The sequence below is a fragment of the Triticum dicoccoides genome, chromosome 6B, assembly GCF_002162155.2.
Source record: "Triticum dicoccoides isolate Atlit2015 ecotype Zavitan chromosome 6B, WEW_v2.0, whole genome shotgun sequence".
Taxonomy (NCBI): domain Eukaryota; kingdom Viridiplantae; phylum Streptophyta; class Magnoliopsida; order Poales; family Poaceae; genus Triticum; species Triticum dicoccoides.
The window spans coordinates 424,244,043-424,262,677 of record NC_041391.1 but is presented as its reverse complement, the minus strand read 5'-3'; the positions used below and the strand labels follow the sequence as shown (position 1 = coordinate 424,262,677).

General features: G+C 45.9%; 1 protein-coding gene and 1 long non-coding RNA gene across 2 annotated transcripts; one reads left to right on the top strand and one right to left on the bottom strand.

The window, feature by feature from the left end:
- Positions 1-249: 249 nt before the first annotated feature.
- LOC119322647 (CCAAT/enhancer-binding protein zeta-like) lies at positions 250-17,239 on the top strand. Its single transcript, XM_037596135.1, has 16 exons — positions 250-1,190; positions 3,386-3,461; positions 4,183-4,302; positions 4,695-4,770; positions 5,774-5,842; positions 6,006-6,086; positions 6,217-6,288; positions 6,496-6,588; positions 6,863-7,057; positions 7,208-7,291; positions 7,394-7,537; positions 7,741-7,830; positions 14,311-14,393; positions 14,469-14,750; positions 15,156-15,393; positions 16,214-17,239. The coding sequence occupies exons 1-16, from the start codon at positions 341-343 to the stop codon at positions 16,865-16,867; spliced, it is 3,207 nt and encodes a 1,068-aa protein (XP_037452032.1). The 5' UTR covers positions 250-340; the 3' UTR covers positions 16,868-17,239.
- On the bottom strand, positions 11,722-12,483 carry LOC119322648. The gene is made up of 2 exons (XR_005155743.1): positions 12,425-12,483; positions 11,722-12,140 (listed from the first exon to the last, which is right to left on the bottom strand). It is a non-coding gene; the product is annotated as an uncharacterized LOC119322648 (long non-coding RNA).
- Positions 17,240-18,635: the final 1,396 nt, after the last annotated feature.

The following is an 18,635-nucleotide window of genomic DNA, read 5'->3' as shown; positions in this document are numbered from 1 at the left end:
AAACATTTTCTAAAAGCGGAGACATTTTGAATTCCCAGAAAACAGTACAGAAAAGCTACGCTACGTTAGATAAATGGGCCGGGCCACCCAGAGCGCCCGCCTGTGCCATTTACCGGAATGTTTTTAGTCGCTCGATGAGCTCCGGCATACCGGTTACTGGGCCGGGCCCAAGAAGGAGAAGGGGTTCGCGGAGAGGCGTTAGTTGCAAATAGGAATTGGCCTGCTCAAGCACCCCTAGCCGCCTCCACCTCCAGTCCTCCCCCCACCGGCGCCACTCTCAGCCGCCGCCTCGCCCTCACCTCGCCTCTGCCTGCATATCCCGTCGCCGCTGCATCTATCCATGACGGAGCTAAACCCTAAGCCCAAGTCCGCAAAGAAAGCGAGGAAGGCCGCCGCCGCCGGTGGGGAGGAGAAGGGCATGGACGCGCTCAAGTCCGATGTAATCCCCAAGCTGAAGTCCAGCAAGAAATCAAAGAAGCCCGCCGCCGAGGAGGGTGAAGAGAAGGGCGCCGGCGCGCTCAAGTCCGACGTAAGTCCCGAACCGAATCCCACCAAGAAGAAGAAAAAGAAGCCCGCCGCCGGTGGGCAGGATGATGACATTGACGCGATCAAGTCCGACGTCGCCTCGTTCGCCTCGTCGCTGGGACTTGTCCCCGGCGCCGGCAACTCCTCCGGGTTCGACGACTCCGACTTCCGCAAGTCGGGCCCCATGAGCGCCCCCAAACCGCCCAAGCACCCCCAAACCCCAGAAGCGCCCGCAAACACCGAACCCCCCCAACACCCTAAACCTACCAAGAAGCCGCATCCTCTCGAGCTCCATGGCCCTCATACCGCCGCTACCACCAGTGCCACCACCAATTACCCGCTTGTAAAGGCTGGTGCTCTCTCCGGGCAGTGGTACGCTGATGCTGCTGAGCTTGAGGCCAGGGTCCTAGGCGACCGTAAGCATGCCGCGCCAGCAGTGAGGCTTCAGGAGATGCAGCGGATGGTGGAGCGGAAGCGGGAGCTGGCAGAGAAGCTCATGGCGCAGTACTCGAGGGAGTATGACTCGGTGCGACGGGGAACTGGTGATCTGAAGCTCCTGGAGATGTCGGCCAAGTCTGGTACATCAGCCGATAAGGTGTCGGCGTTCACATGTCTAGTCGAGGACAATCCAATAGCAAACATGAGGGCGCTTGACTCTCTCCTCGGTGAGTTGCACTATTGAAATGCTCATCGTGGTTGCGTATTGAACAAATTGAGGCAATAATGCTTTGTAGATCATGGAAACGGAGCTAGATTACATTTGAGATTCTTCCTGTATCTAGACACTGAGCTAGGGAAGAATGTTTTGAAGTGATCCTGATTCCTGACAACTTATCAACTTTTACAATCACAATGGCAGTTTTTTTATCTCATGTAACGCTTGAGTAAAAGTGGCATTTGGAAGCAATTCTATTGCATTAAATGTGACTGCTACTAGGAAAATATCCAGTGTTTCAGATCAGAAAATGAATCATGAATGTTAGATGGAAATCGCATAAATGTTAGACCTTTTAAGATATAAAACCAACTTGAAGTCACTAGAAAGACTTAGATGAGTCATGAGTGAAACTGTTGCACACCAAAAATTCAATAGAACTCATACTATGCTGATCCCCAAACCAAGGAGCCCCAGAATAGACATATGTTTGTTATGTGCAGTAGGCTTTATTTAGTGGCAGATGCTCGCCATAGGCTTGGACTATTAGCATTGCTGTCATTCGGTAGTGTATGGTCGGCAACCAAGGTTTTCGAGTCGATGAGTCGACGAGTCGCTCAGGGGGGGGCGACTCTAGACTAGTCGTGACTAGTCTAGACTCATGGTCGACGAGTCGACATGCGATGAGTCGACGTGAGTTAAGCAGTAGGGAGCAGACCAGCAGCAGACAGCGGCAACCAAGGGAGGAGTCGCAGCAACCAACCAAGACAAGGCCATCAGGAGATGGGAGGAGCAGCCCAACAACAGCGGCAACCAAGGGATGAGCAGCAGGCAGTAGCAACCAGGGGAGAAGGGGACGAGCAGCAAGCCAGGGCGGCGGCTGCTGCAGAAGAGGGCTGGGTCGGGGGAGGGGGGCTGGAACTGTTCGATCTAGGTTTCCAGACGCTCCAATCTTCCTTCAATACTGGCCCACACGGCAATATTGGCCCAGTAAGGCCCAATGAAACCCTAGCCTGCGTAGCTCAATCTGGACCATCCATATTCTCTAATCTTCACCGTCCATCCACTCTCGTCTTAACTCTCTCTCTCACCTGCTCCCCTTCCAGCCCCCAGGCACGAATCGACAGCCGCAATGGCCTTGCTGCAGCTCCTCCTCCATGGCTTCTCTGCCTCCACCCCTTCCTCTCCGCCTCCCCCATCCTTCCCTGGAGCCACCCCTCCTTCCCTGCTCCATTTTCTCTGCCCAACTTCTCTTTCATGACAGATTGAACGAGTCGTTCGCCTCAAAAACTGCGACTAGTCGAGACTAGTCGGGACTAGTCGATCGAGTCGATCGACTCATCCAATGATTCGAGTCGACAGGTTGAGTCGACCTTCATGTAACGACTTGTCGACTAGTCGACGACTAGTCGCGACTAGTCGTTCGACTCGAAAACAGAGTCGGCAACTCAGTATAATCAGTTAATCACTGCCACTGGTCTTATGTGAACACCAGCGAGGTCTTTGTCAGTGAATGCGTTCCTTGCCACTGGAGAAAGATTGCTCAAGTTTACGAGATGACTCACTTTGTTGAGTTGAAGTTACCATCTGCATCTACTTTCATCCTCTCGTAGATTTCCTTTTGAAAACTGAGGTTGCGGTTTTATTCTGGTACTTAATAATATAAGTATATAGTCAATCCTTTTAGAACTAGAACCTCGCCGGGCTGTCCAGATACTCCCTCCGTTCTGATTTACTCGTCGTGGTTTTAGTTCAAATTTGAACTAAAACCACGACGAGTAAATCGGAAAGGAGGAAGTACATCCTAAGGCCGTCATGCCATCGATGAAGTGGCACATTTTTCAGATAAATTCCACCATCTATTGAGAAGTTAAGATCTATCATGAATGGCAGATCGATATCGTTTCAAATCACAGGCTTTTAAAGATTTGTGAACTATCAGTTTTTGCTATATAACATGCAGTTCAGCTAAGCTTGGACAAAGCTTTATGTCTGTGCATACAGGAAATTAGCTTTCTTGCAGTTCTAAGTTTGTGAAGCATGTTTTGTTTTGTTTTGGGTTACTTCATATTTTTTGTTTGCAATCTTCGGTATAGCTAGACTTTCAATGTCAATATGCTGTTTTGCAGATCATCTTGTATCTGTTCTCTTTGATAAGTATTCTAAAGAGGTTCTTTCTGTTTTTTGGAAACGAAATTACAACAGGTATGGTTGCATCAAAGGTTGGTAAAAGGTATGCATTCACAGGCTTTGATGCATTGAGGGAGTTATTCGAAATGAGGTTAGCATCTTCTGAACTCTTTTCTTTTGTTACCTTGTAGCTATAGGATCTTTCCCTCCTGAGGACACACTAAAGCAAAATTGGTGGCATTTATCTTGTTATATTTCTTACCTTATTTTCCTTGAATCTTACTGCCATTTCTCAAATTGGAACGCATCCTTGCGGGAGCCACTTGAATGGGCCGCACCATTGGTCTTTTATTAGGCGTAAAGGCTCCCTTCTTTAGTGGTGCAAATATGTTTTCCAATTGATTATTCTTTGTTTTGTGTTTTCTAGACTACTAGGCTTACACAAGTTCAGGCACAAGAAGTTACATGCCCGCAAAAGCATTTCGAAGCACATGCACTTGAAGCTTGCACGGCTTGATTTTTCTGCATAGTAATTTCTTGCTCTTAAGATCTGACTAGACTGTCTCATGTTACTGGCTTTGGTTTCCATCTATTCCCTTGTTGGTTCGGGAATGATGTGCAGCTGTTCCACCCCCTGTTCTTTGGTTTTATTGAGACGGTCATGTGGGAATGCTAATTTGTAGAAGAATCACGCCGCATGTGTACAAACGAATGGAGAGGGCTACGGCTGTTTTATGAGTGATACTTTCTCGAACAATAACAAGACTAATTAATTAGCACTGCCAGATTTATTTTCTTACGGCATAAGCTCTCCGTTTTCTTTTATTTCTTGTCATTGTGGTTATTGAATATTGATGACATTCTCTTGCTAGGTTATTGCCTGATCGTAAGTTGAAAAGTCTTATTCAGCGCCCATTAGACATTTTACCTGAAACAAAAGATGGCTACTCGCTTCTCCTATTCTGGCATTGGGAAGACTGCTTGAAACAGAGGTATTTCTCACTCATCTATGTATCTGGCTATTTACGTTTGAGTCATCCAGGATCCAAGTAGATGCCATATGTAGGTCCGGACTCTGGAAGAAATAAGCCTTCAATTTAGGAACACTTACTTTATTATTGAATGAAGGCACTAGACTTTTTATCTTGCCATTGTTATATGTGACACCTTTATTATTATTCTATTGGTCAGCATTTTAAATGTGTCACATATAACAATGGCAAGATATATGTGACACCTTTATCTGGCCTGATCATTGTTATATGTGACACCTTGATGGCTGGCATGTGGGACCCATTGCCATTGTTACATGTGACACCTTTATCTTGCCTGGTCATTGGATTTTTTTTTTCAGTTTTGAATGTTATGATTAATACTATTACAGGTATGAGAAGTTTGTTATTGCACTGGAGGATGCGTTAAAAGATATGCTGCCAAGCCTCAAGGACAAAGCAATGAAGGTTAGCCCAAATTGTGGATTCATATGGAACAAACTTTTTTAATTGCTCTCATTCTGGGCAAAGACTAGCGTTATACCGTCACAGAATGAAAAGAATCTGTTGGGAAACTTATAGTGGGGCATATCCTATTATTTTCTACATCACATCTGATACCTGGAAATATCGAAAACAGTAAAGTAGTTGTGAAAAATCAAAACATAATCGCAAACATTCGACAAGATGCGTTGGAGCTGCAATAAAAATTGCTATTACCTCCGTTCCTAAATATAAAACGTTTTGGCGGTTCAAATTGAACTGCTAAAACGTCTTATATATAGAAACAGAGAAGTACAATAGTACGATTTTGAGGCAGCTAAGCATGGTTTGCCTCGACAAACTTGCATAACATCTAATCTAGCTTTGACCATATTGTGAGTGGAGATATGTTGATGCTGTACCAAATGTACTAAATCTCGGGATCAGCTGTTGAATTGATACCACGTCATCTTTCAAACCGATTTAACACGGAATTATCAAGCCATAATAGAATTTCAAGTCAGTTTCCTATCCAGATATGTCTACGTTTTAATATCTTGGCGGAAACTTGCTATTTGCTGCAGGGAACTTGATTCCTGGCAGGCACAGGAAAATTTTAAAACCAAACTAGTTTTGTAACTGAATATGAAGGTTTGAGTAGAAGTTTCTGGTGGCAATTTTGTCGAACCAACCGAAGTTCTCCAGGAACTGGTGAAAGCTAACTTACCTAATTAAATAGAAAACCAGGAGGTTCAGAACTGGTCCTTGCCTGCAACTGCTCAGTTTCCAATTCCTGGTCAATCTGGAAGCTCGGCCACTGGTCCTCATGAGATCTGGGAAATGGCTGTCATTTTATTTTGAGGATTTACTTACCCTAGCCTCGTAAAATAGACATGCTTTCACTGATTTGTGCTATTACTATCATTAATATTTTGTGTTTCCTTCTCATGAAATGTGTCTTGTTTGTTGTTTTCCTCTTCCTCTGCAGACAGTTTCTGCCCTTCTAAAGAGTAAATCTGAACAGGAACGCCGGTTACTTACAGCTCTTGTTAACAAAGTAAGTTGTCATTTTCCTGCCATTTCTCCATTTTCACTTGTTATGATGTACCCAACGCAGATATGATTAATTTATAGTGCAATGCTATATATATTACTTATGATAAGCAATACCTTACGGGAAGCGGCCTTATTCTTAGTCATCGTGATGCAAACTATTGCAGCTTGGAGATCCTGAAAGGAGGGCAGCATCAAGTGCCGCATATCTGTTAACAGGTCTTCTGTCCACTCATCCAAATATGAAGGTATATGCATTTGTCGTGTTATTGTCATAAATTGTCTGTTCGATCAGTATAGTTAACTACGTTATATTTTTCTCACGAAATCAATAAAAAACTTAACTCTTGTGTGTTCTCGGACATTTTAAATTTGCAGATGGTTGTGATAGATGAGGTGGACTCATTTCTGTTCAGACCACATGTTGGGCTTCGGGCCAAATACCAAGCCGTATGTTATTGTTTCCGTTACTATTTTTTTCAAACATTGGTTCTGAATTTGATACACAGAGCACATTGGTAAATTGGTTCTCTTACAGATAACATTTGTGTAAAGTTGTACTTTCTGAATACCGGGATATGCTCATCTATCCAAACTACGATGTATTTATTTTAAATGTGCTATCTTGCCTTCTAAACTAAAGTTGTATTTGTACAGGTCAACTTTTTGAGCCATATTTTTCTTACCAGTAAAGGAGATGGACCTAAAATTGCAAAACGGTTGGTGGATGTCTACATTGCGGTTTTCAAGGTTTGGACGTGGTTCATAAGTGTATAATTCTTGCTGTGCTTAGGCGTTCTTACTGGCGATGACCCTTCTCCTGCCAACGTTTAGTTTACTTTCATCACATCCTCAGTTTGCCATCTTGTTGGCCCTGTTTTCTTTTAAACTTCTGCAGTTCACATCATATTTCAATTTTGTTTCTATGGCTTTATGTTCATCCTCATAGTCTCCTCACCTGTATGGGGTTAATTGCTTTTAAACATTTAAAGTTGTCTTTATTGTTCTGTGGCACTGTTGTCAGGTACTCATGTCTTGCCTTCGTGATGGTAAAGGAGAAAAACAAAGTAAACATGGCAAGAAAAAGGATGAAAATGGGAAAACAAAGGGGCGGGAGGACAAGGTCAACGACTCTAATTCACATGGAAACCATGAAATGGATCCACCAGCAGGAACAGATCTAGAAATGGATTCCCGCCTTCTCTCTGCACTTTTATCTGTATGTCTCACACTCTGCAGACTTGCCTAGTACTGTCTTTGCTTCGTCGTGTTATGTGCTAACAGTATGCTTACATATGCCCCTTTTTTTGTGCTCAAACTGGTTCTTGACTTGTGTCTCTAGTTCTTATTGATAGATCATCTTATGCAGGGCGTAAATAGAGCGTTACCATATGTTGCAAGCTCTGAAGTTGATGATATTGTGGAAGTTCAGACACCAATTCTTTTTAGACTGGTGGGGTTATTAACTAGTGAAAGTACATTGCTGAGTTGTTCTCTGATGGACATAATAGCTTCCTGTAAGGATCCTAACTAGCATTTTTTTGGTTGCATGTAGGTTCACTCTGAGAACTTCAATGTTGGTGTTCAGGCGTTAATGCTTTTATATCAGATCTCCACAAAAAATCAGATAGCAAGTGACCGTTTTTACCGCGCGTTATATGTGAAACTTTTGAGTCCTTCAGCTGTTACTTCATCAAAGGTTTCAGTTGCCGGCCCTTTTGTCATGCTTTCTGTGTGTTCTTTATTTTAGTGCACTTTGATCTTTGAACAGTAACATGGTTTTTAAATCTCTTCCCTGGCACAAGATAACCATGAAGAAAGTAGCTCTGTGCCTCACCCTTATATGTTGTTAGGCATCTTTTTCTATAGTTTACCTGACTAATCATGTCTTGCATATTTCAGCCGGAATTATTTCTGGGTCTGTTGGTGAAAGCAATGAAGAATGATGTAATGCTGAAGAGAGTAGCTGCATTTTCGAAGCGTCTGCTTCAGGTATGTTTTCTAACGATGTGAATATATTACTTAAATTTGCTAGAAGTTCGTAATCACAGAAATGGTTGTCGTGGGCTCCCGACATATAAGCCGATTATGCCTTAATCAGTTACCTGTTGCCCAGGACGAGCATAAAGGACTAACACTAGTTACGCTACTACTATACAGCACTAACACCACTGCCCATTGGAACTAAAAACTACACAGTTGCACATGAAAGTTCCAAGTGGAAATTCCCCTGAAGTTGCAAATTCTGTGAAAATGGGATTCATAAATAAGTCCTAATTTGTAGTAATATGGAAGAGTATGTTGTACATAGATGCAATTATGCAAAATTTCAGGTCTAAATTACATCATTTCCAACATACAAAAAAGGTAAATACTTAAGTTGTATCACAGCTATGACCAACACACCCTAGGTTGTATCAGAAACGGTGTCTGCTATGCTTCTTGTACTAGTTTTGATGGGCCCACGATGGGGTTAGTCTTAGAGATATGATTACAGGGTGATGTAGGGACGAGGCGTTTTGGCTCCTGGGCTCAGATGAGCCCGGGAGTGAACAAAAATATCGTTACAAACACTAAATAATTAAAAAAAATCCGAATTTTTGTGTGGGCAAAGATGCATGAGTGCGTGATATCCGTGCCAAATTTCAGAGCATTTGGATGTCTGAGTAGCTCTCAGCAAAAAAGACAAATTTGGGGTCTGAAAAAGTTTACTGTTTGCACTGTTGGGACCCGATTTTGTTGTTTTTGCTGAGAGCTACTCAGATGTCCAAATGCTTTTTAGTTTGGCACGCATCTCATGCACTCAAAGATCTTCCATGCAAAAAAAACCCCGGATCTTTTGAATTTACTGTTCACCGGGTGCAGATGAGCTTGGGTTCAGAATTGGATATTCGGTGATGTAGTCATTATCTGAGTACAAACCAGTAGAAGAATAAGATATTTTCCCACAATATGATTAGAGCCAAGTTCACACTTGGTCACAAAACAATATTAACCACATGGTTTGTGCTGTTCTTATTTCTGTTTTCCACCATTGTTGTGATAGTAGGATTGTCAAGTAGAAACTCCCACTGCAACTCTTATGCCTGTTTTACATGCTTCGTGATTTGTGATATTTTAGAGAAGAACTAGAACTGATAAATATTGTTATGAAGTGAGCCTATATTCCATCGGGCCAACAGGCCAGCACATATACATGAAGGGAAATAAGCAAAGAAGCCCCTATACAATATGATAACTACACACACAGCACAACCCTGTTCTAACACCCCCCCTCAAACTCAAGGGGGATCTTGGACACCGAGTTTGGACAGGAAAAAGCTGTGTTGGGACCGTGTCTGAGCTTTCGTCAGAAAATCAGCAAGCTGAAGCTCCGAGGGCACATACTGAGGGGCCACAATTCTGTCTTGCACCTGAGAACGAGTGTAGGAGGCATCAACACCGATGTGCTTGGTGAGCTCATGCTTAACAGGATCACGGGCAATGCTGAGTGCCCCAGTGCTGTCGGAGAGCAGAGGGGTCGGTGTAGCAGTGGAAACACCAAAATCCTGAAGAAGCCATCGTAGCCAAGTAATTTCTGCAGTCACGGACGCCATAGCTCGCAGCTCAGCCTCAGCACTGGAGCGAGATACAGCATTCTGCTTCTTGGTCTTCCAGGCAATCAGGGAGGAGCCAAGAAAAACACAATAGGCAGAGAGAGAGCGGCGATCAGTGGGATCGCTGGCCCAGGTAGCATCACAGTAGGCCTGAAGCTGAAGAGAGCTGGAGCGAGGGAAGAATAAGCGACGAGTCACGGTACCACGAAGGTAACGAAGAACACGAAGAAGGTGACTGTAGTGAAGTTGAGTGGGAGCAGAGACAAACTGACTTAGAATGTGCACAACATAAGAAATGTCAGGACGAGTGATGCCTAGATAGACAAGGCTCCCAACAAGATGGCGGTAGCGTGTGGGATCTGCAAGGGGTTCACCCTCACCAGGACGAAGATGGAGACCAAACTCCATAGGAGTGTCAACCGTGCGCTGATCAGTGAGGCAGGCACGAGTGAGAAGATCTTGGATGTACTTCTCTTGAGAGAGATAAATACCCTCAGGGGAAGAAATGATCTCAAGTCCAAGAAAGTAGCGAAGAGAACCCAAATCAGTCATCAAGAATTGCTCATGTAGACGTTTCTTCACAAAATCAATGAATTGGTGGTCAGCCCCTGTGATAATCATGTCATCAACATAGAGTAGTAAAAGGGTGCGACCGCGAGGAGAAGTGTGAATAAACAGAGCAGGATCATGAACACTAGCAGAGAACCCGATCCTTGTGATGACGGCGGAGAAACGCTCAAACCAGGTACGAGGAGCTTGTTTCAGCCCGTAAAGAGCACGCCGAAGGCGACAGACAGTGCCATCAGAGACAGTATAGCCAGGAGGCGGCTGCATATAGACCACTTCCCGCAGCTCACCATTCAAGAAGGCATTCTTGACATCTAATTGAGAGATGGACCACTGCCGAACAGCAGCAACAGCCAAAAGAGTGCGAACAGTGGTCATGTGAGCAACAGGAGCAAAAGTCTCATCATAGTCACGACCATACTCCTGCTGGAAGCCACGCGCAACAAGACGAGCTTTGTAGCGCACGAGAGAACCATCTGAATGTGTCTTAACCTTGTAGACCCATTTGCAAGTGATGGGTCTAACGCCTGTAGGCAGGGGTACAAGGTCCCAAGTGCCTGTGCGCTCAAGAGCATGAATTTCCTCTGCCATAGCATGCTGCCATTCAGAATGAGCAGCAGCCTCACGATACGTAGACGGCTCAACAAGAGTGGTAGCAGCAGCAACATAGTATGCAGGAGGCTGGAGAGTGTGGCGATCATGCAGATTATACCGGGGAGCAGGAGGGGTAGGTGGTTCTGAAGGAATGGGACCCAACAGGGAAGGAGTGGAAGTGGAAGTGGGCGCATCCGAGGGAGAAGGGTGCCGAGCACGACGGGAGTAGACAAAAGGAAGCGGAGAGAGAGGGGAAGTGGAAGGTGGCGCATCAGAGGGAGAAGGGTGTTGAGCACGACGGGAGTAGGTAAAAGGAAAAGGAGAGAGAGTGGATGGCTCAACCCGAGTAGGAGCAGGAATAGAAACCTCATCCTGTGTAAGCTGAAGTTCATGAGCAGACACAGGTGAAAGGCTAGGAGTGGACCTACCAGGTGACGATAAAGGTGAAGAATCAGGTAGAGTCAAAAAAGAGAGAGGCTCGACTAACGACTCGGTTGTGGCAGTAGAAGAATGACGAGGGTAGAAGGAGCGAGACTCATCAAAAGTGACATCTTTGGAGATTCTCAGTCTTCGAGCAATAGGGTCCCAGCAACGGTAACCTTTGTGCTCCAAACTGTAGCCAAGGAAAACACATTCAACAGATTGAGCAGTCAATTTGGTGCGTTCATGAGGGTGGAGAAGAACAAAACAGGCACAACCAAACAGGCGTAGACCACTATAATCAGCTGGACCATCACCTAGATGATCAACTGGTATCCCTCCCTGAAGAGCAACAGAAGGCTGAATATTAATGAGATAAACAGCGGTAGAGACAGCCTCAACCCAAAAGTGCGGGGGAACAGCAGAAGATAAAAGAAGAGCCCGAGCAGTCTCAAGGACGTGACGATGTTTGCGTTCAGCCACCCCATTTTGAGCGTGTGCACCAGGACAGGAATACTGAGGAAGGGTACCCTGTTCAGCAAGGAAACCACGAAGCGCACGAGATAAGTACTCGCCAGCCGAATCAGCACGAAAAACTCGAACAGAGGAATCATACTGAGTGCGAACCATGGTAGCAAACGACTTGTAAATTTGAAGCACTTGACTACGAGATGACATAAAGTAGATCCAAGTGTGGCGAGAAAAATCATCAATGAAAATTATATAATATTTGTGACCCCCTTTCGAAACAAAGGGGGCAGGACCCCATACATCAGAGTGAACAAGTTCAAAAGGTCGTTGAGAAACAGAATTACTAGAGGGATATGGAAGTTGTATCTGCTTGCCAAGCTTACAACCCATACAAGTTAGTGAACTATCACCAGATACAGACCCTAGAACACCACTCCTAACCAAAGAAGACAAGCGGGAGCCACAAATGTGACCCAATTGATGATGCCACTGTGCGAAGGATGTGGTGGAGGTGGCAGCTGAAGCAAAAGGGGTGGTGATGTCCGACTGGCTAGAGGACGCAGCGGAAGGAAGGCGCAGCCAATCGAGCTCCCAAAGGCGCTGAGAGTCATGGCGCCGAGGACCGATCCCAACCAGAGTCCCCGTACGACGATCCTGAACACAACAAGAGTCAGAATCCAGAATAACACGACAACCCAAGTCAGTAAGTTGACCAGCAGATAGAAGTTGCATAGTCAGTTTAGGAACATGAGAAACGGCAGGGACATGAAAAGAAGACGTGGAAAGAGTCCCTCTTGCGGCAACAGAAAGAGAAGTGCCATCTGCTGCAGTCTGAACTGTAAGAGGAGAAGGCACGGAATTGACAGCACAAAGATGATCTCTGTGTGGTGTCATGTGGAAGGAGGCCCCAGAATCAAGAATCCAGGGCAAAGATGTACCTGACGAAGAGTGCGGTGGTGGACCAGACGTCTGACCAGCAGAACCAGCAGAACCTGAGGGTGGTGCAGAAGCAGTAAGGCGGCGCAGCAAGGTGAGCATCTCCTGGTGAACCTTCTCAAGGGAGCCCTCACGAGAATTAGAGGAGCCTCCCGAGTCCTTTTGAGGACGGCCACCACGGCGACCCTGTTTCCTCCTCTTGATGCACTCCGTGATCATGTGACCATCCTGCTTGCAGTAGTTGCAGAAAGCACTAGTGGAGGTTGCTGCCACCTGTGTAGAAGAGGGCACACCAGGCAGCGGTGGTGGAACGCGGGCAGCCAGGACTGCTGAAGAGGATGGCAATAAGCCCGTGCTCCGTAGGCGCACCTCCTCAGATCGCACCTCAGCAAGGGCCTCCAGAGTAGAGAGCCGAGGATGGCGTGCCAATAGCTGAGCACGACTCTGCTCGAACTCCGGCCGGAGGCGAGTGAGGAAGTCGTAGAGGCGACGAACCTCCAGCTTAGCTTGTTGCCGCACACAACACTGACATCTGCGACAAACATCAGCTCCCAGAGAGTCCAATTGGCGCCACACCGCCGACATCTCCTTGTAGAAATCATCCACAGTAGCATCTCCCTGTTGTAGTTGTTGCTCTTGACGAACAACAGAGAGATACAAGGCATCCCCTGTAGACTCATAGCGATGGCGAAGGTGCTCCCACATCTGATGGTAAGGGCCACCACATCCATGGTGAGATCAACATCCATGCTGTTCATCAAGATAGAAGAGGCTCGAGCATCATCATTTGTCCATTGCTTGTATAAGTGGAGTTGATTCTGATACTCTTCAGTGGCCTCTTCAAAAGCATCTAGCATCTCACGTTGCTTGGTTTCATCGGCATCAACAGGGAAGGCCAACTCAGCTGGAGGAGTGGGCAGCAGGGGACAAGGCAGAGCACCAGAGAGGTGCTCCCAGACCAGCTGGCCCCTCATGTGCAGCTTCATGTGCTGCACCCAGTCCCTGTAGTTCTGTCCGTTGAAGATAACAGGACATCGTGGGACTGGGACAGCACCGGTGGTGGTGGAGGGCGCCATTGCAGCAGAGCAGCAACAGCAGCTCGTTGAAGACCAGCAGCAGCAGAAGGCACAGCTTGATGGCAGCAGCAGACCAGGAGGAGAAGAGCAGCAGCAGCCGCACTTTGAAGAGCAGCAGCAGCAGCTCGTTGAAGAAGAGCAGCAGCAGCAGCAGAGAAGAGGAGCAGCAGCAGCAGCAGCAGCTCGTTGAAGAGCAGCAGCAGCACGTTGAGGCGGCGGCGCCGGCCGGGAAGGACGGCGGCAGCAGCGGCCTGGAACGGCGGCGGCCTGGACCAGCAGGCGGCAGCAGCTACCAGGAAGAAGAGGGGAGAGGCTCGATGAAGAGAGGAGCGGCGGCCGGCGGCGGCTGGGGAACCTAACCCTAGCTCTTATATCATGTTATGAAGTGAGCCTATATTCCATCGGGCCAACAGGCCAGCACATATACATGAAGGGAAATAAGTAAAGAAGCCCCTATACAATATGATAACTACACACACAGCACAACCCTGTTCTAACAAATATGACATAAAAGTGACAATATCACAAGGGATGCGTTTGTATTTTATTTATGTATTATATCCACCACCCACTTGTCCTACAGTGGGATGTGGGAAAAGGGAAAGAAATCTGGGAGAAGGCTTTTAAAATCTAATCGTTGTTTAGACTATAGCCATATACAATCAGCTATCTATATGATAGCTGGCTTGATAGCACATTTTTTTTTGGATCACTGGAGCAGCATAATAATTACAAATCCGTATTATTAGTGATTATGGAATTGAATGGAACTAGGGAAGCTCTAATAACTAAATTGTGATGTCTCTGAACAGGTGGCTCTTCAACGCCCTCCACAGTATGCTTGTGGATGCCTTTTCATACTGTCTGAGGTCCTTAAAACAAAGCCACCATTATGGTATGTGGTTACTTGTCAATACCATATGATCTCACTGAATTTTATTGAGTACATAATTTACATCAAAATCTTCAGGACAATTGTGCTCCAGAATGAATCTGTTGATGATGGTATCGAACACTTCGAAGACATTGTTGAGAATCCTGAGGACCCTGCTATTGCTTCAACAAGTCCAATCAAACAGGATAGCATGTTGGCTTCACTTGAGAAATACAATTCTGACGGCGAGGATGATTCTGATGCTACGAAACAAGTAAAAGTGTCCGCTAGTGATGAGAAAGGTCAAACCAATGCATCAGCTGAGGGGTCGACATCACATGTATTATATAATCCACGACACAGAGAGCCTTCTTACTGGTATTGTCTTCTTAATCCTATATTTTGCATGAAATTTTCAGATTATGTTGTTTGATAATGCAAGGATAGAAATATGGGTATGCATCATGTTAATTTGGATTAGCTCTACTATCTGATCCAGGTGTATAATAAATTTCCGTTTATTTATTTTGAAATGCTAGTGGCAATATCGTGTAGCATTCTTGATAATCTAGTTCATCTCGAAATGCTATACTATTGCAATCCAATTACAAGAAAAAATTCAAAGAGAATTGGCCACTTGGTATACAAAATCAGTCACCATTTTTTGACAAGATCCCTAATAATCTATAACATCATACTATTTCACAATTTTCTCCTTTTTTGTACTTTGTTACAAATACAAACAATGTTCTTGATCACTCGTGCCTTTTGTTGTGTTCTCAGCAATGCAGATCGTGCTAGTTGGTGGGAGCTAACGTTATTGGCCTCACATGTGCACCCGTCAGTATTTACAATGGCTAGGACATTGCTATCTGGAAACAATATTGTTTATAATGGTGATCCATTGACAGACCTGTCGCTTCCTGCCTTCCTTGACAAATTCATGGAGAAGAAACCAAAAGGAAATCGCATCGCTGAAGGGAAATGGCATGGTGGATCACAAATTGCACCAGCTAAAAAGGTACGGATTTGTTATTTGCCTTTACTTTCTTTTGTTGAATTTGAATTGTTCATCTTGTGTTGTTCCTCTTCTAAGATGTTTTATCTCTGGATTTTACAATGACTTCTTCATGTTTTAATTTTTAACTTGTGGACAAAAACATCACCTGTATAGCTGTCAACTTGTCATATGTTCGTTCTGTCATGGTTCCCATAATCTCTTGTAGCTTCACCAATATGAGGGGTCCGCATTAGTATCATTCCAGTGCCTTTGTCACGTAGCAGATCTGTCCGTGTGTGTCATGTACAGTATGCTAGTAAAGTAGTAATCACTCGTATAATGTTCACATGTTCGTTATTTCCTTTTGAGTTAGTGCTATCTTTTGTGTGCTTCCATCGTTTAGGCAGTGGCTGCATAAGAATATTCATTGTTACATTTGGAATTAAGTGAGAATATCCTGCAGCTATGGCCTATGGGCAAGGTGCACATGCGCCATTTAGGTCCAGTGACACCTTGATCAGGCCTAAGTGTCATTTCACAAGCATTTCCTGCATATGTATGTTCTTCATAATTAATTTGAACGTTCATACGTAAAAACAACCTGTCTATACATCTGAAAGTACGTGATGATTTCTAGTTTGTCTTGGCAACTATAAAAATAACTGCATATGTTTTACCTGATCTCATGTTTAGTGATGACCTTCGACTATCTTTTCGGTTATGGATTCTATCATCATGTGACAGCACATGTGGCACTCCCTCTTCATATATACGAGTTGTCACTGCCGCAATTCTGTTGGCTGATCTATGTACGTCTGTGTGTGTGTGTGTGTGTCTGCAGCTTGACCTGAATCATCATCTCATTGGACAAGATCTGCTAGAACTGGCAGAAAATGAAGTTCCTCCAGAAGATGTTGTTTTCCATCGTTTCTACATGAACAAGACAGGCCCTATTAAGCCCAAGGCGAAGAAGAAAGCTTCAGTTCTGGATGAAGATACCGGAGAGCTCTTAGCTGATGACCTTGATGATGGCAGTGATGAAAGTGATGACGAGATGCAGGAGCTGGAAGATGAGTCCGCGGAGGATGGAGAATATGACTACGACAATCTGGACGCCAAGGCATTTGAGGAGGAAGGGGATTTGCTTAGAGATGACAGTGATGCTGATGTGTTGGATGACATTTCAGATGACGAGGATGATGATGAAGATGATGGTCTTAACATGTCGTATGTGGACGAGAGTGCTGACGATTCAGATGATGATGCTACCGATGTAAAGGCTGCAGCTGCAGCCCGTGGGCAAAAGCGAAAGAGCCGCTCAACTCCATTTGCAAGTCTAGAAGAGTATGAACATCTCATGGAGGGGGAGGCCGAGAAGTCTACTTTGAAGAAGAAGCAGCGGAAGCACAAGGAAGCTGGGGACAGTGTGGGCCGTAAGGAGAGAGGACAGAAACAGTCGGGATCACGAAAGAGAAAGTCCAAGAGATCTGAATGAGAATGGGCTTATACCATGCTGGAAAATGTTTGTGGCGATGTTGCTCGCTAAAGTTTTGTAGTTTTGGAAGACGCAAGCGGCTGGCAACATGTTGGTCTACCTTCTGGCACTCCGCCTCCATCGGTTCCTCTCCGCCCGTCCTTTTCCCGGTGGGGACGCGCTAGCCTTGCAGGAAGAAAGAACGGCGTGTGATAAGGCTCGGAGAATTAAGCGATCAAGCGATCAGTCATCATCACATCTAGGCGTGTAACAGCTTGTATTATCTAATTTTGAATTTTTTGGTATGTTGCATACATATTTTCCCCTACATTATGTAAACCGGGTGCCTGAAGAAGCTATATCCACCTAAATTTGTTACTTTTTCATAAAATATCTGGAAAATATCTGTGCTAAACATATAGTAAGAACATCCACAGCATGGATAAAATGGATATCCTTAAAACCGAGAGCCATAATAGACATATGGAGATTATTATTGTTACTAGGAAAACCCTCCGAGAAAACTGCCAAGATCTCCCACCCTTAGCATCGAAAACTAGCAAACAATATTTTTAGACGGCAGCACCAGGAAGTTGAAGTAAGTACAAGACACGTACATAAACTGAACAATCACCAGTCAACATGTCACACTGCACATTAGAGGCCTCTATCTGACAGAGGGGCACGCCCAGTGTAAATGCAAAATATTTAGTTGTCTACTTCCTCTGTTTCTAAATATAAGTTTTTTTAGACATTCCAAATGGACTACAACATATGGATGCATGTAGACATATTTTAGAGTATAGATTCACTCATTTTGCTTTGTATGTAGTCATTTGTTGAAATCTCTAGAAAGACTTATATTTGAGAACGGAGGGAGCGACCCCACCAGGATCCGCGACCAACCTGCTGGCCAATCCCGAGGAAGGCGACAGCGGGCCATCCTCCCCTCCCCCTGCGGGACAGTTGGTTTTGTCCAGCCAAGGCGCGGACCCACCGGGCCCCTTGCGCTGCCCCGCCATTGGGCCGCTCCCCGCCGCCTCGGATCCCGTTGCGCAAGATTCGCACGCTCTGATCCCGAGTGATCCCACACCCTCGGTGACTGATTTTTCTCATGCAGCCGCCCCAGACTCACCATGTGGCGGGCATGCCGACGTGGAACCTGTGGACGCATTTTTAGGCTCCATCCAAAGGCCGATCACGCAGATTCTCCCTGCGCCCCCCTCCCGCTCCCGTAGGAAGGAATTACCGCCGAACTTCACGCCCCGTCGGAGTGGCAGGATTGCCAAGGCTGATTGCAGCCTCAACTCTGAGCTCAAGGCCAAGAAGGTGCTCCTCCATCGCCTCGGACTCGTCTCGGACGACGCCCCCATCTCCGCTGCAACTCTGGCGAAGTACGAGCGCCTCTTCCAGAGGCCGCTGGCGCATGACGTGCTGCAGGCATTCGCCGACCTCTTCGGCTGGCGCATCCCCGAGCTTATCGACCCGCCTGTCAACTCGCCTTCCCCCCTGCCTCGCGCTGTCGAGGCCTAGCGGCTGCCTGGGCCACCGCAGGACTCCACCTCTCTCCATGGATCACAACCTTCGCATTGTATTCTGGAACGTGCGTGGCCTTAATGCCCCGGCCAAGCGCACCGCCGTTCGCAGCGTGATCACCACTGCCTCGCCTTGTATTGTTTGCATCCAAGAGACTAAGATGGTTTCTCTCTCGTCCTCGCTTGTCACTGAGACGCTCGGCTCGTCCTTCTCTGAGTTTTTCTTCCTTCCCGCGGATGGGACTCGTGGGGTA

Coding starts and splice junctions, on each gene's coding strand:
- LOC119322647 (XM_037596135.1), top strand. CDS start 341: ATGACGGAGCTAAACCCTAAGCCCAAGTCCGCAAAGAAAGCGAGGAAG. Junction 1,191..3,385: donor GGCGCTTGACTCTCTCCTCG/GTGAGTTGCACT, acceptor AAATTACAACAG/GTATGGTTGCATCAAAGGTT. Junction 7,538..7,740: donor CAGCTGTTACTTCATCAAAG/GTTTCAGTTGCC, acceptor TGCATATTTCAG/CCGGAATTATTTCTGGGTCT.